Genomic DNA, 14,493 nt, shown 5'->3' with positions numbered 1-14,493 from the left:
ACCGGATATGCTTCAAGCATACTGCTCTGATATGACACGTAAACGCTTTAAAGAGGAAATAAGGACAAAAGTTGGCCTTCATCGATAGCTCGCCACGTACTAACCACAAAGAGACCACCAGTTTATTATCGCAAATAGAACGCTTGTTAGCTGCGAAGAGGGGAAATGGTCTCGCTAAACCAGCTATTTTCGCAAATGCGTACGTCAACACTGGGTTTTGCGCTGGTACCCCAGAGGCGGCGCCGCACTGCAGTTCGCTTCAAGGCTGTTTAAAACCGCCCTTTTCCGATAAGGACATCTGACATCGCACCTACAAAACCACTGACGGGAAGATTATTAATACCAATTTTATTGGCGATAAATGTGCCTTTTTTCGATGGACAAGCCTCACTGAGCACACATAAGAAAAAGCCAGACAATCATCATTGGGTCAGTATGCCCACAATACACCTGCAAAAGTTGTTGCTGCGCTTGAGATCCACTTAGACTTGATGCGAAAACCCGAAAAGGGGACTCCCGTGAAGCTGATTCCAGAATAATAGCGCATTTCGATTTAGGTACCCTTCATCATCCTGCTGGGCTTCCCACAAGTAGGCTTGGGCTCAGCCCAGCCTGAAAATAGAGAACGTAGTTTCGTAAATGCCTTATTAAATTCATTTGTGTGGCACGGCTGTTTCCCTGTCTTCTAATTTTCCTAAAACAAGGAGACCGTTTTGATGACCATGGGTGATAAGACAATATAGTTGCGACATCTAAACTGGATGTGCCTGATAACGAGGTAACGATATGACGCATTTAGGGTATGGATAAACTTGGTGCTGTCTAAGAAATCTTCTTGGGTACATTCGCTTGAGCTAAACCTAACGCCGCCCATTAAAGGGCTTAAATATCACAAATTAATGATATCACCCTATCCTAAGCCACCTTGCTTAAGGTAGCCGGCAAATATTGATTTGTGAGGTGTCGTTACATGCGGGCGTTTGGTTTGTGCAATTACGAAAACTGATAACAGCGGAGCACAGGTGTCACGCTCATACTTGGGCGCAAATACCGCGCTTGAATGCATTTCTGCGATTATAGTCCCTGCTAAAGATAAGCTGGTACATTTCGGGAATGCAACGTGAATTTCAGATGGCAAGAAAACGAAACGTCTAAGTTGTTTATTTAAAAAAAGAACAAAACATACAGGCCCTTTCTTTTCGCCTTCCTTTTTACGCGTCAAAGCAATCAGTCTTTTCTTACATGGTCGTCTCGACAGTTCATGAACTCGATCAAAAAAAAGAAGAAAGTACAAGCCCCTTTTGCTATAGCCACCCCGATATAGAGTGTATTGCGCGGACCCGCATGCAGGCCCATGCCGCCATTTCAGCGGAGCCTCCCATGAACGGTGACAAACGAGCAGGACAACAGTAAACAACGCTGTCGTCGCCCGAGTGCGAAAGGATTTGTCAGGCAGCAAATGGCTCTGTCATGATCTGAGCCCCCATCTCGAGCTGCGTAAGCTGCCTACTCTCTGGCATCTCTTCGCGACTCCATGAAAAGCCCTTCAATACAAACTCGGGGATAAAGGGGCAATAACCTCAGCGCTCCGTTAGTATTTTGTATGCTGTTCTACTTCGTGAGAGGGTAATGTCTTCTGCGCAAGTGCGAGCGCTCTCACCAACTGGCATACACGTGCATATATGTCGCCTTAGTCACCTCGACATCGCTTTTTGAGGTAGTAAGGAAGTTTTCCACTATTCCAACTTTTTCATATGGCGCTGCTCCTTGCAGGCACGAAGACATTCGAAAAGTGAGCTGCTGGTAGGCTTTCCAGCGACCATTGCTCACCTCTGTGGGAAAGCACAAAGCAGAATTGACTTAGACTAATGGATTATCCCGTTAGGCTGCTTCCCCCGAAATAGAGATGTTATCGGCCAGAATGAAGCGATATAACGTTTCAGCCCAGTTCTCATTACAGACTACGCTGCGGTGAATAGGAGCAAATGCTGTTTTATTTTTTTATGGGGGAAAAAATGGCGGGCAGAGGGGGGAAATGGTTACGTAACTGAATACTATAGGGATGTTGCAGTACCGCTATTGCTATAGCGCAGTTTTGCGCTTTCAAGAAGAAGAAAATGAATATATGAGAAATTAGGTGAAATGAGCCTGCACCCCTTCATTTTGCAACCAGCGTCAATACTTTGAATCGAACGAAGCTGAGGAGAAATCATGCTTCAAGTCTAAATACAAACTTATTTGCAATGAGACATCTTTATCATCGAAAAGAAAACGTGTGGGCAGAGTTACGAGAAGTTTGAGTATTTCCGAAGGTAATGCGAGTTAATATTTTACAACTGATTACACTGCTTTACAAAAAAAAAAAAAAGAAGCTCTTCTACATAATTTTTTCGGACACCCTCTTTTTTTTTTTTTTTTTCACATAGACCCCATTCCTTACGCACGCCTTGAAAATATTCGTTCATTACATCCAAAGGAGCAATATGTCGCAACTATCCATCCGAGTGCAGCCGTACCAATGGAAAGCTAACAGCTTTCTCGGAAACTTCTATTTAAAGAAACATTTGTCTTGATCCGGGGTCTGAACCCGCGACCACCACTTGTCCATGGCCATTGCTACAACTGAGCTGCTTAAGGTCGATGGCCAATAGATGAGATTATGAGGATAGAGCTAACCGATCGATAGCTCGAAGTGGGAACAGAGTTGATCCAATGTTCTAAACAGTGTGCAAACTCTGCACCGGCTTTGGAGTTACAGTGACGAACACGGCACGATTCATTTGTCACTTGTATTGTGGGCCTCCCGTTTTATCCTTCAAATATCCGAAACCCTGGAAGTCCGAAGCAGCTATATCGAGGCTGTAAGGTGGGTGCGGGGGAATTTCTCACTCAGCCGTTGTCAATTTTCTCTTCTTATCCTCGAGCAGTGTAAGCGTGAGGATTTTTCAGCGGGGCGATTTCATTTCTCGCTGGTCTATCATCTCGCTATGCGCGACGGATCATCTGTAAAGCCTAACATATTGAGCAGAATTTAATGCACTAAATCAGCCAGAAGTAGACCACCCGTGTCTCAGAAAACAGTTCCCATGACTTTGTCAGCTTTAGACACACAGATCTAGCTTTTTTTTTTTTTTTTCGCCGCATAGATTTAGTGGCGCTTTTCTATGCCGTGCCATGTCTTTTCAGGAAATGGGGCGAAGACCGGCTTTTATCACCAGCGACAACGCAGAAATGACAGTTACGTAACCTCCATCTTTTCAATATGGAAGAAGTACTGGAATGACAGTTTTGCGAAGAAGTTTTGAAGCCCCTGGTTAGAGCCGCGCTCCGCGTGTCTGATAATTGACCTTAATTTGACCTTTAAACAGCAGGAGTACAAAGTGTTGCTATTCGGTTTAGGAGTCCACAGAAAAATGGGACATATATACTATGTGACCTTTGACATCGAATGACTTTTGAGTGACCTCTGAACTATGATTTTTGGTGACCTTAGACCGTTCGGGTGAGCTTTCAAATATGGTTTGCGAGAGCGATGAATTGAGTGTAGTTGAGAGCGTAGTTGAGAGCGTAATTGAGAGTGTAATTGAGAGAGTGTAATTGAGAGCGATGAATTGAGTGATTGGTCGCGTGATTTACGTTAGCCACGCCATCGCGTGGTGAAAACAGCCACTACGTTTGTTGCGGGTGGGCAATCATGAGCGCGGAGTAATTGCGCCCTAAATCAGAGTCAGTCATGGGATACAACGGAGACGGTAGTGCGTTTAGCGATCTGCAACTATGTCGTCTCGAGCTTACTCAGTAGGGATCGTGCACAGATCTAGCCTTCACCAAATAAGCATCATGCACAGTTTAAATTCATCGTTACCCAAGTGGAAACCATAGCTCACTACTTCTAGGACCATAATGCTGTATTTATTTATTGTACCCTCAGGGCAAAGCATTACAGCCAGAATGAAAGTCCAAGCCAAGATTAAAGAGGACCATGAGATGAAACCCTGTCTGAACAAAGAGTTCTACCAACCGTAACCCTGTTCTGAAGCCTTCGCTGAATACCATGTTTAACTATGCCAAACCTCTGCTAAGTTTTGGTCCTCGGCCAATCAGCGTGGGTCAAAGCGAGAAAAAATTTTTCGGCTACCTTGGTTGGCTGACTTGGTTGGGGCATGAGATTTAACTTCTCAAGGAGGCTCAGCTTATGTATTCACGATTCCAGCAGCCCATGCGGCACCTGGCAGCGAAACCAATCAATGTTCTAAAGAGGTCCAGCAGCAGACACCTCTCGCTCGTGCTATGGAAAGCCGCTAGCACAGCGCTCGTAGCACTGCGAAAAAGAAAAAAAAAATCAAAGGCAAACCGATTCTGCAGTGTTCTGCAGCATACGTGTCAGCACAGTGGTACATCATTTCAAGTATTTTCTTCATGATCTAGCGATCGGCACCAGAAAATCGTTGCATTTCCAATCTCCGCAGAACGCATTGAAAGTGCCGTCGACAATTTATGTATATAAGCTCATCAGTTTTTATGGTACGATTTCTTTCCTGGTATCAACTGCCTTCTACTAACCTTCCTAAGGCACGGAACATCAACGGATAAGTACGAGTAAACAACAATACGTACTACGCAGCTCGACTTCTCGCACCGCGTACAAAAGTCGATTGGCGCACGCATAAACAACTCCTAGTCGTGACAGCTTGATAATAGCGCTTTTTAAGCTCGTTCTGCAAAGACCGTCATCATCAAATGCGCGTAAAGGAGCAGTCTATGACGATCGTCTGAATTCTTCGCTGCGTCAAGCAAGCGTCTCGAGGTCTGCGGGCTACGCAGGGAATGACACTGCGCTCGATCTTGGAATTGGGCCCGTTGCGTGATCGTTCTCCTATGCTGCCGCTAACTTTACGCGTTGCTGATTATCACACTTCAATAAGATTTCCGAATCGGTATATTTTGTCAGTGACAGGTCTGTGATGACTAGCGCGATGAACCAACCGAGCCGGCAACTTCCTTTTTTTAATGTACTCTCAAATAAAATGTAATTCGTTGGGGACAAAGCCCGCTTGTAGGGCGCTCATTTGGTCAAGCGCTTGCATGCGTATCACACCTCGCCAATTACCAAATCAGCAGTAAATGTAGTTATGCATGCTACATACACACATCGGATCCAGAATTAGCTTAATTACTATATTAATTAAACAATAATGGGGTAGTTGAATTAAATCAAAAAAGATATTGAACGCAATAGCTTATCTATGAAAGTGCTCAAAATGAAACTTACATGAGCTCATCTTTTGAACTCATGTTTTTGATGGCCATTCATACGTGTTTTTCATCCGGCTTGCCCTAATCAAGTTAAGTGAAATATCCTAGAAGTAAAAGTGAAGTAAACATTGCGCATTAAAAAGAGGATATATCAATAAAACAAATGAATGTTTTTGCAGATATATCCACACGTCACCTGGCCAACTGCAGCATAAGTGACCCCTGAATAAATAAAAGTGAATGCAGATTGGCCATACAAAACTGATGCACGCAACCTTCCTTGCATATACGTAGAGTGCGCTTTTTTGGAAACCTTAAAATTAACTATAAAAATGATTTGCGGCTGCTTTAAAGGTTGTGAATCATAGAACAGCTGTCAAGTGGAGCTTGATAACACGAGGCTCATCAGCTGCAAGAGAAATTCAACGCCTTCATCAGTTTTTCGTGCTTCGTGACACACTATTAAAGGTGATGGCTCTCTGCACAGCATCCAATGTTTAATTATTTTCACACCTTCTTGATTGTTTTTATGCATATCAAGTGCACGAGAGTACTGAAAGTATGCATAAGCACTCACTAGAATGAGGGGAAGATGTATACACAGTATCAAAGAAAATCAAACAGTGGTTGAGCATGAGCCTTAGTTCACAAAGAAAAAAAAAAAAGAACATTTCAACAAGAGGATATGTCTTCACCTGGGCCGAAGTGAAGTCCTCTTGTTGAAATATTGGCTTGCGAACTGAGGCTTCCCCTCAAACCTTCATCATATCATATTTCTTGTTCTCTTTATAGCAGAGAATTTTCGACATTTACACACAGCCGCACATGCTGTGCATCCTGCTAAGCGCTAAATAAGCCACACACTCTGGGCAACAAGTTAGCTCAGAAAAGTGCCACAAACTGCTTTCAGTAAACTTGCACGCTTGTGTTAACAAAACATTATTGCATCAATGTCTAAATAGCAGGGACGTACTGCACATGATTACGTGTCTGCGTCCAATATATAGTTCTCTTGAAAAGTATGAATACTTTTCAAGAGAACTACACCTACACCTGGAGCCTAGCCGAGTGTCCTCCAGGACCCCTACTGTGGGAAATAAAGTTTTGCCAAACCATACCAAGAGAACTATATATCGGACGCAGACGTGAAAGTGATTAAGGCATAGAAAGCGGCTTTCTATGCCTAAATCACTTTTCCAGCTTACACCTTTGAAGATAAGTAGACAATAGCAGCAAGCGGGGCATTGTTCGAGCTGTGTGAAACTTTAAATGGGTATCCGGTAAAGAAAGAACATGAGATATGGTCGCTATGTACCATAAAGCATAAGTACACAGTATTAGTTGCTCTACAGTGCAGCATACATGAAAGGAAAAAAAAAAGGAAAACGATCAGATTGCAGTGAGCAGGAACTGTTTTGTTTTCTCATGAGAACGCCTACTCAGACACCAAGCATTATTTTTATTATAAACGAGAGAATAATGCACTAGTTCTCTCCATGACAGCTCTGCACTGTCTTTCTGTACCCTAACCTTTAAACAGCTATGACAAACACATAAAGTGGCCCTGTCCTCACTTTCAGCAAGGAGCACAGTGCCATTCAGTGTCAAAGATGTTATCTTCAACAAACACCAGAATACATATCAGTCGTGTAGTTCGACATGGAAGAAGATTAGGCATGCTTGAAGATGACGACACATATATTTAGAGCGTAAAATATATTCGGAGCAAAACTGGAAGTACCAAAAATGAATTAACAAAAACAACTACGTTGTGCTACTTTGTAGATCAACCTAACTAGTTAAGGCCTAAGTACCTAACTGGTTATAGCCTAACCATGTTACATGACTAAGCATGGAGTGCAAGCTCAGAATAGGCTGGACTACCCGTTCTTCAAACACTTGGTTAACAAACAAATAAGGGCAGTAGTTCTTAGTGACCGGCCCTACAAGTCAATTTGTATTGCTTGTGAGGCCCTACCCAGGCCCCATTGTACGAACTACATGAAAAAAGAATACAGCAGCACTATCTCTGGTAAGGATACAGAACTTTCTCCCGTAGGGAGGCTGTCTTTCGACTTGCGTCCTGCACACCGGCGCCCCATACACACACACATTGCTAGTCAAATTCTTTCCACTGATGCACTCCCATGCATCATTCATGCTTGTCTTCTTATCAACAACATAGAAAGGGTTGCAAAGCCACTATGCCGAAGGCGATTGTGGACTCGGAGCAGGAGATGAGGAAAGATTTCGATACTCACGCTCTGTACTATGCCAGAATGATGTTTCAATTGCTTCCTCAAGCACTCTGTCTCCACAGCGGAGAAGATATGGTGAATCCTCATTTCCCATGGCACTCAGTTATGTTGTTACAAAGGCACCCTAAGTGCTGTTACGAATTCTAGTTATCATCATCCCTAAATGGCGCCCATGTTAGTCCATACAGCGGCATAGGTGGCTGAACGCCTTCCCAAGATTTGAGGGGCTTTGTCCACAATAGAAGGCGAGCTTAGGTGGGTGCTGGATGCATGCATTTGTATATGAGCGACAGACCTACAGAATCCCAACTGCACAACAATGACAAAATATTAACTGGAAAAATATTATTGCCCTCACCAAAGTATTGTGTTACAAATGAACACCAATCTCCATCAGCAGTAGCCATGCAACATTCGTGAAAATTCAGGCATGAAGAAATGTCAGCAGAATGAAATACAATGTGATAACTTCGATCAAACGAATATTTGCTGGGCTTAACAAAACCAACAGCAAGAGGCTTGAAGGAATTGACCTAATTATCTGAACGATATATGAAATGTGGAAGAGGTTGGCAATAAACTGATGGCCTTGCCTAAAACTAAATCATTTTCCCTGCATGTCCTACAGATTGAAGCCTTATGTGGAGTGGGTCTTTAATGCACAAAACTATGAAGTATTTACAAACATAGATAAGCACAATACTGAGCTCCAGGAAGGCTAGTTTAGCAGTCGAACAGTTTGTGAACTACCTTACTGAAGATCCAGTGCCCGAATAAATATTTTTAGACAGTTTCGTACCATGACTGAGCCTTCCTACAAAATAAGCCGCATTAGTAGTTGCATTAATTAATTATTCATTCCAGGAGCTATTTTTGCCTGGTTTGAATCTATCAAAATTAGAGGGTGAACCTATTGACGCCAAAATGATGGAAAATGCACGTACTTTCCTTTCTTATCATATTTTCGTCATGAATCGAAAACGCCGGAAGATAGGACAAGTACGTCAAAAGAGACGAAGGCTACAAGAGGGCACTCTCCGCCCAACCCCCTCCCCCAACCCTTCCTCGAAGGAATAATGAACTTGTTTTTCAAATGCCGATTTATTTGTAGCTCTTCAAATGTACTCAATTCCGTTCAACGTGCTTTTTAATGTAAGCAATGCACTTATATGATCCAGTCCTCCTTCCCAGTGCTTGAAGCATCTCTGGAACTGTTAAAGTCTGATGCCCTAGAGTGTCTCTTTCAAAGACTTTTCCCCTTCCGCGGTGGAAGACATCTTTCCTTTCAGTGATTTTGCTTCATTGTCGGGTGAATTCTGGTGGTGTTGAACAACAGTCTATTTCAAGGAAACCAGATAGCGTGTGACCGAAAAACCAGAGCCGGAAAATTGTCGTGCATGAGACACCATTCGTCAGATCTCCACAGTTTCGACAATTGCTCTTTTTTTTATGTGTGTTCGTTTCTTCTGTCATTCGCCTCAAAAACCTCAAAGTGAAGCTTATTAATAACCGTATGCCCAGAAGGAACCAATTTTCAGCGCACCATTCCTATCGCAACAAAAAATTACGGAAGAATTTTTAATCTGCTTGCATGCTGTGAAAAAGGGGACAGCTAGTAATGTCCTACCGTGATATATTTTTGTTCTCCCTTTGTTTTTATTTTGCTCCTATCACTTATACTACTGACCGATTCGCTCACTGACTAGGTCATCCTTTATTCAGCTCGAACAAATGACCTTCGTGGCATGTTGTTTGCAAGTCCGTAAAATAATCCGAACGCCCTATAGTTCGATCCCAACCAGTCCGATCGAACAGAATTTTCACCGACTTTCCTTTTCTTACAAATACCTCCCTAGTGTATTCGCAATATTTTGATGTCCCGGATAATTGCTTCTGTATGAACTACAGGTTTCGTTGCTGGTGAGCCGCAAAAGGATATCGCTTTGAAAAAAAAAAAAATCAGCATTGTTCTCACATTTGATTTTGCTTGTCTTGCCTGGTGTTGGAAAAGCGGGCATCCACCACCGCTTGAAGGTTCGCCTGCTCTCATGGTCCTATGAGTTTAAGAAGATAGTTTGAGTCACTTCTAACCTGATTTTACCGGTCTTGACGCGAACTCAGAAACGTGCACTTTGATCCTGGGTGTGCAGTCGGGAAGGAATTCCACATCAACGCTTTTCACATTCAAATGAACGCCGAAAATCCGCGGGCATGACCTCCAATTCACACATGAGCTCCAACTCACACATGTTGCATAGAAAAGTCATGAGTTGTGTATGAATGATTCTCGTTCAATTTTGCAACATTTTCGACAGTGTCGTCCGTACTACTCGCTGAAGGGCAACCAGAATGGCGTGATTTAGAACACCAATATTCCCTCTTTTAATTCTTACCAAGCATTTGAAAACTTTTGTCTGGCTCAATGCCTCTTTTGTGAAGGCCGTCTGGAGCATTTAATATCAGCCAATGCTCATCGCAACGTCATAGCCGTGAAAAGCACCTGGAAACCTTTATAGATGGATAGTTACAGAGGTTCGCTCCGCAAGAGAATGGCTAATTCGTGCAGCCGAAACAGTGGAGAAGCTGTAGCACGGTGACGAAAGTGTAAGCATACATAGCCGCAATGGCGTGCCCATGCATGCAACATATGCAAATTCTGCCAGCAAATGAAGTTCAAGCAAATACAGTCAAAATCTCACGTTTATAGTGATATGGCTGCAATTACTTTCTTCTCTGAGGCAGACATAACTTGTGCCGCCGCAGCAATTTTATTAGGTGCGACCTAATGTTACTAGGTGTGATTAAAGAGCCCCAAATGTCAAATGTGTTATTCTTCTTTGACACACTCGTTAGCCACAGTGAAATTTTCTTTTTTTTTTCCTTTTCTCCTTTCCTTTTTGCCTGGCAAGCGGGGGGGGGGGGGGGGGGGGAACCGCTGACGTGCGATCAAATGCGCCTATTCTTATACGGCCACATTCCTAAGTTTACGTGTCGTATGCAGTGCTCAGAAATACAGACCTGAGCCTTCAGGTTTTAGCGATTATCTAATGTGCACCTATAGTTGACTGGAAGATTGAAGCAGGCTTTCTTGCAGGTTATGCTTCTGTCACTGCTGCAGTTTCAAAGCCTATCGGAGCCCTGACCATCGATCTAATTGTGGACCAACGGCGAAGCGAGGTGGTTTTCAGTGGCCATTAAACTCGATCAGAAGCTAGTTAACGGAGATCCGAGAATGTTATTTGAAATTTCAAAAACTCGCCACATGCTCATTGCGCATTGGAAAAAAAAAAACAAATTGACATACAGAATGTAAAAACAAATGAAAAATCCTTTTTTTTTTTTATAAGCATGCAATAAAGCCTTGCTTTTTTGAACTTGTTCATTTGGATACAGTTCCCTCACGCGTGAATGCATTCTGGCATCGTGTGAAATTCCTGTCAATACGAAGCAATTCGTCAACTTACAGTCAATTGGGCAAGCGGCCAGGAGCTCGCGATTCCAGAGGCGGCAGAAGATAGCGCGATCACGATGGAGAACCAGTGGCTTACCAAATCATGGTTTTCAATATCGCGTGACTCTCGTGTCCAACCAAAATATTAAACATACAACAAGGAGTGTTGATTTATTTAGAATGTCCGCAGGGTGATACGGCATTATAAAGGGCAACAGTAATACAAAGAAATAAAACAAAATATGCCCTAAAAAATATATAACATCGACAGGTAACAGATTTTATTTTTTTTTTTTTGCCTAAATTGGAGCTTTCATAAACTAAAAGAGCAGCGAAATGCGAGATGCCGGCGTGGGCGCCAGCGGCCATTTTGCAAAGCAAAACGCCTGCGTCGATGCACCTTTCAGAGCACGAATCCCGGAGGTCACGTTGTACGGCCATTCGTTTCAAAGCGATGGCAATCAATTATCTTCAGTAAGGACATGTCGAGTTTACATCTATTTATGGGACAATTTTTACATTCAAATTACTCGCCCTTAAACACCTTTTTTTTTTCTGACAACCAGACGTCAACATAGCCAGAAGGCAGAGAATAATTTGTACTGGAAGCAACAATCGAAAATTATACCAGTGGTCGGCACTCTGTTGGAAACATGACCTATTTTGTGCGAAATATGACATATCTGCTATATAGCCATTCGGCGCAGCATTTTTCTATATATTTGACCCTGCAGATGTAAGCAGAAGTCAATCTGCCTTATCTACATTTATGGACGCTCTAAAGGCAGTCAGGCACCCACAGAGATAGTGACACATGAGACGACTCTTTCAAGCGTATACCATTTTTTTTTTTTTTCGTGGTTGCGGAATAGCAACAAAACTCCTCGTAACGCCAGTCTAAGACAGCGAGCCCGCTGTAAATGGCAAGACGTAATGTCTCAATCAATATGACTTGCAATGAACAAAAATATTATAGAGCAAGAATAATGAAACCAACACACAGCCTGTAAAATGTTCCTGCGAAACAAAAGAAGCGCTCCATTGTGTTCGAGTCAACCCTCCACGCTTCTATAAAAGAGGTCTATCTTCGTCTAGACAGCAGCTGTCGTCTTCGGCGTTGCAGCTCTCTTCGATCGGCTGTGGAAACCCGAGTATGCTTTTAATCTCGGTGTCAGGAGTGGGACTGGTGGGGAAAAGACATTCGTAAATCTGTCTCTGTCGAAATGAAGCCTAGTCTCTCTATATCTCATTTGAAAAGGGGGAATATAATTTTTCTTGCTATTTACGAGCCTGCCATCTACTCGTCAATGATTAAACTTTGGCCTTCCATGCGGCATTCCCTGGAATTTAACTTAATTGTGCACATCCTAATTGCGCCTGTAAGGGCAGTGGAGTTTTTTTCCTTTCTGAATTGTGGTATAACTTTCTTTTGCCTCTACTTACCTTAAAACTGAAATTCATTCAACGGCAACATTTTTGCTTTGCTTTGTTCGTCCGTCTATACTGCGCGAGGATGACAATCTCAACTGTGCTATGTCAATTTAGAAACAGGTAAAAATTATTTCGACTGTTGCCAAATCTTCTGTTCAAGTTCAAGATAACTTTAAGAGTAATCTTTTTGAAAATAACGTTAAAACAGCTTCGATGCAGTCAAACCCACAACTTTGGGATTGCGAAACCAGCACGAGACGAGCACGGGTTGAAAAAAGAGCGGACTTGGTATCTTTCGGAAGAAAGGACGATTTTAGATGGGTTGTTCGATAATAAATGGAACACAGAATAATTTGTATTAGTAATATTTTAAATAGTTAAGAGCAAATGCTGGCAGTCAAGGTGTCGACATGAGGTTATCTGAAACATGGATTTTATGCACATCGCTTTGATCTGCAATTTCCGGCGATTTCCACATAATCTCTCCTGGCCTCTCTGACCTTCTAATTTTCTCGCGTTCCTGCTCATTTCATTCTGTTGCGAAGCCACGACGCCATTATCGATTTGTCTCATGGAGGCACTGGCCTGTATTGTAGTGCTCATTTCGGCGTTTGTTAGCGGCTTTGTGCAGCGACTGTATAGGAATCCAACAGATGTGATATGTTACTTTTGCATTAAAAAATGTGCTATGACGAAACTGAGTTTTGCCTTGAAATATCGTTACTATGCCCAGCCAGAGGTCGACATTCTCCCTTTGAGTAGCGTGTCTCCTTACCGACCAAGGGTCCTGGAAGGTTGGATTTCTATGTGGCCCGTCCATCTTGAAGCAGAAGCCAAGGTTGGCATGCTCCAGCCATGTCATTCGGTCTCATGTTATCGCAAATTCAGCCAACCAATCATAACGCTGTTATATGTAGAATGCCAACTGCCGCCGGCAAGAGCTATGTCTGCCATTTTTGGCTCAAAACGCTGACGATGCCCATAACGCAGGATTTTACGCAGAACAAGGCATTTAACGTTATCGCGTTAAAAACGCACAACTTGAGGCCTGAATATTTTACCAAAAGAAAACTGATTTTAGATAGTTACCCGATGATAGTCGAAAAAAGAAAAACTTCAGTCAGATATTGGTATGAAAGCGGGTCCGTGTCCTATAATCGAGTGCTCATGAGGGCATGTGTCTCGATCCTCCCGTGCTACGGGCTCGTCTTGCCGCTTTTCGGGGTTCGCGAGCCAGTCACAATCGACATTCCGATCCACATTCCTGGAACGGCACCAAAGCGCCCATAATGGGCTGCATCCTCACGGCCTCGGGGTACGTTTACGGAAGCCGATTAGGTGTATTCCACGCTGTCGACACGGCAGCCTGCAGATGGCTGCACATTCGGGAAGGAATTACTTTTTTCTTCCCCTTTCGCGTGTCTGATCCCGCGCAAAGTATCGCTGATCCGTGAATTAGTAAGACCGTGGCTCTGAATCCCCGTTTACTGAAAGGCCCAGAGAGTGTGGCACGATCCGACAGACCACGCGATGTTACACGGATTCTAGGCGGCATCGCAACATTGAAATTGCGAGCCTGCCTCCGCGAGGGTCTAAACACTTTTTACACTTGCTTTAATTGTCGTAAGCGATTCGCAATCTTCTTCAGCTTTGGTTAATCTTTCTTTTATATCTTGCAACATTTTTCATTTTTGGTTCTTTTCACGAATATTCCTGACATATAATAGCGTTACCGGTCAGGTTTTGAGTTCATTCAGAACGCTTAACAAAGCAGATTGGTCATCACTAGCAGAGTCACGAGTAACGGGGGCTCCTAGGTTTAGCTCGACATCTCCGGACAGTTGCAGAAGTGCCTGTATGGCACCAACAATGACATACGCTGCATGTGGCCTTTGCAGCACTAAAAGACTGCAGTGGTGCGTGCGTTTAGATAATAAGGAACAACAGTTTGTTACCTGCGCAAAAAACAGTGGTGTGCAGTGAGGCGATGTCATCGCGCCCGTGCTGGCAAGCCCACTGAAAGCCGTGACACTGTCGCGCTGATTTATGTAGGGCTTTTGACGTAGAGACAAGCCGGAAGGGCATGGCCATGACCTG

At 43.3% G+C, this 14,493-nt stretch overlaps 1 protein-coding gene across 1 annotated transcript in view; it reads right to left on the bottom strand.

The window, feature by feature from the left end:
- LOC146190531 (uncharacterized) overlaps positions 1-14,487 on the bottom strand; it is a 34,078-nt gene extending 19,591 nt beyond the window's left edge. The window contains exon 1 of the mRNA XM_084600929.1: positions 14,352-14,487. Within this exon, the coding sequence (XP_084457055.1) occupies positions 14,352-14,487 (136 nt within the window). The remainder of the gene's footprint in view (positions 1-14,351) is intronic.
- Between the last annotated feature and the right edge of the window lie 6 nt (positions 14,488-14,493).

Source organism: Amblyomma maculatum, chromosome 4 (assembly GCF_055883805.1).
Source record: "Amblyomma maculatum isolate TAMU_Amacu chromosome 4, ASM5588380v1, whole genome shotgun sequence".
Classification (NCBI taxonomy): Eukaryota; Metazoa; Arthropoda; class Arachnida; order Ixodida; family Ixodidae; genus Amblyomma; species Amblyomma maculatum.
Note: the sequence above shows the minus strand (reverse complement) of the source record. Positions and strands in the feature narration are given on the sequence as shown.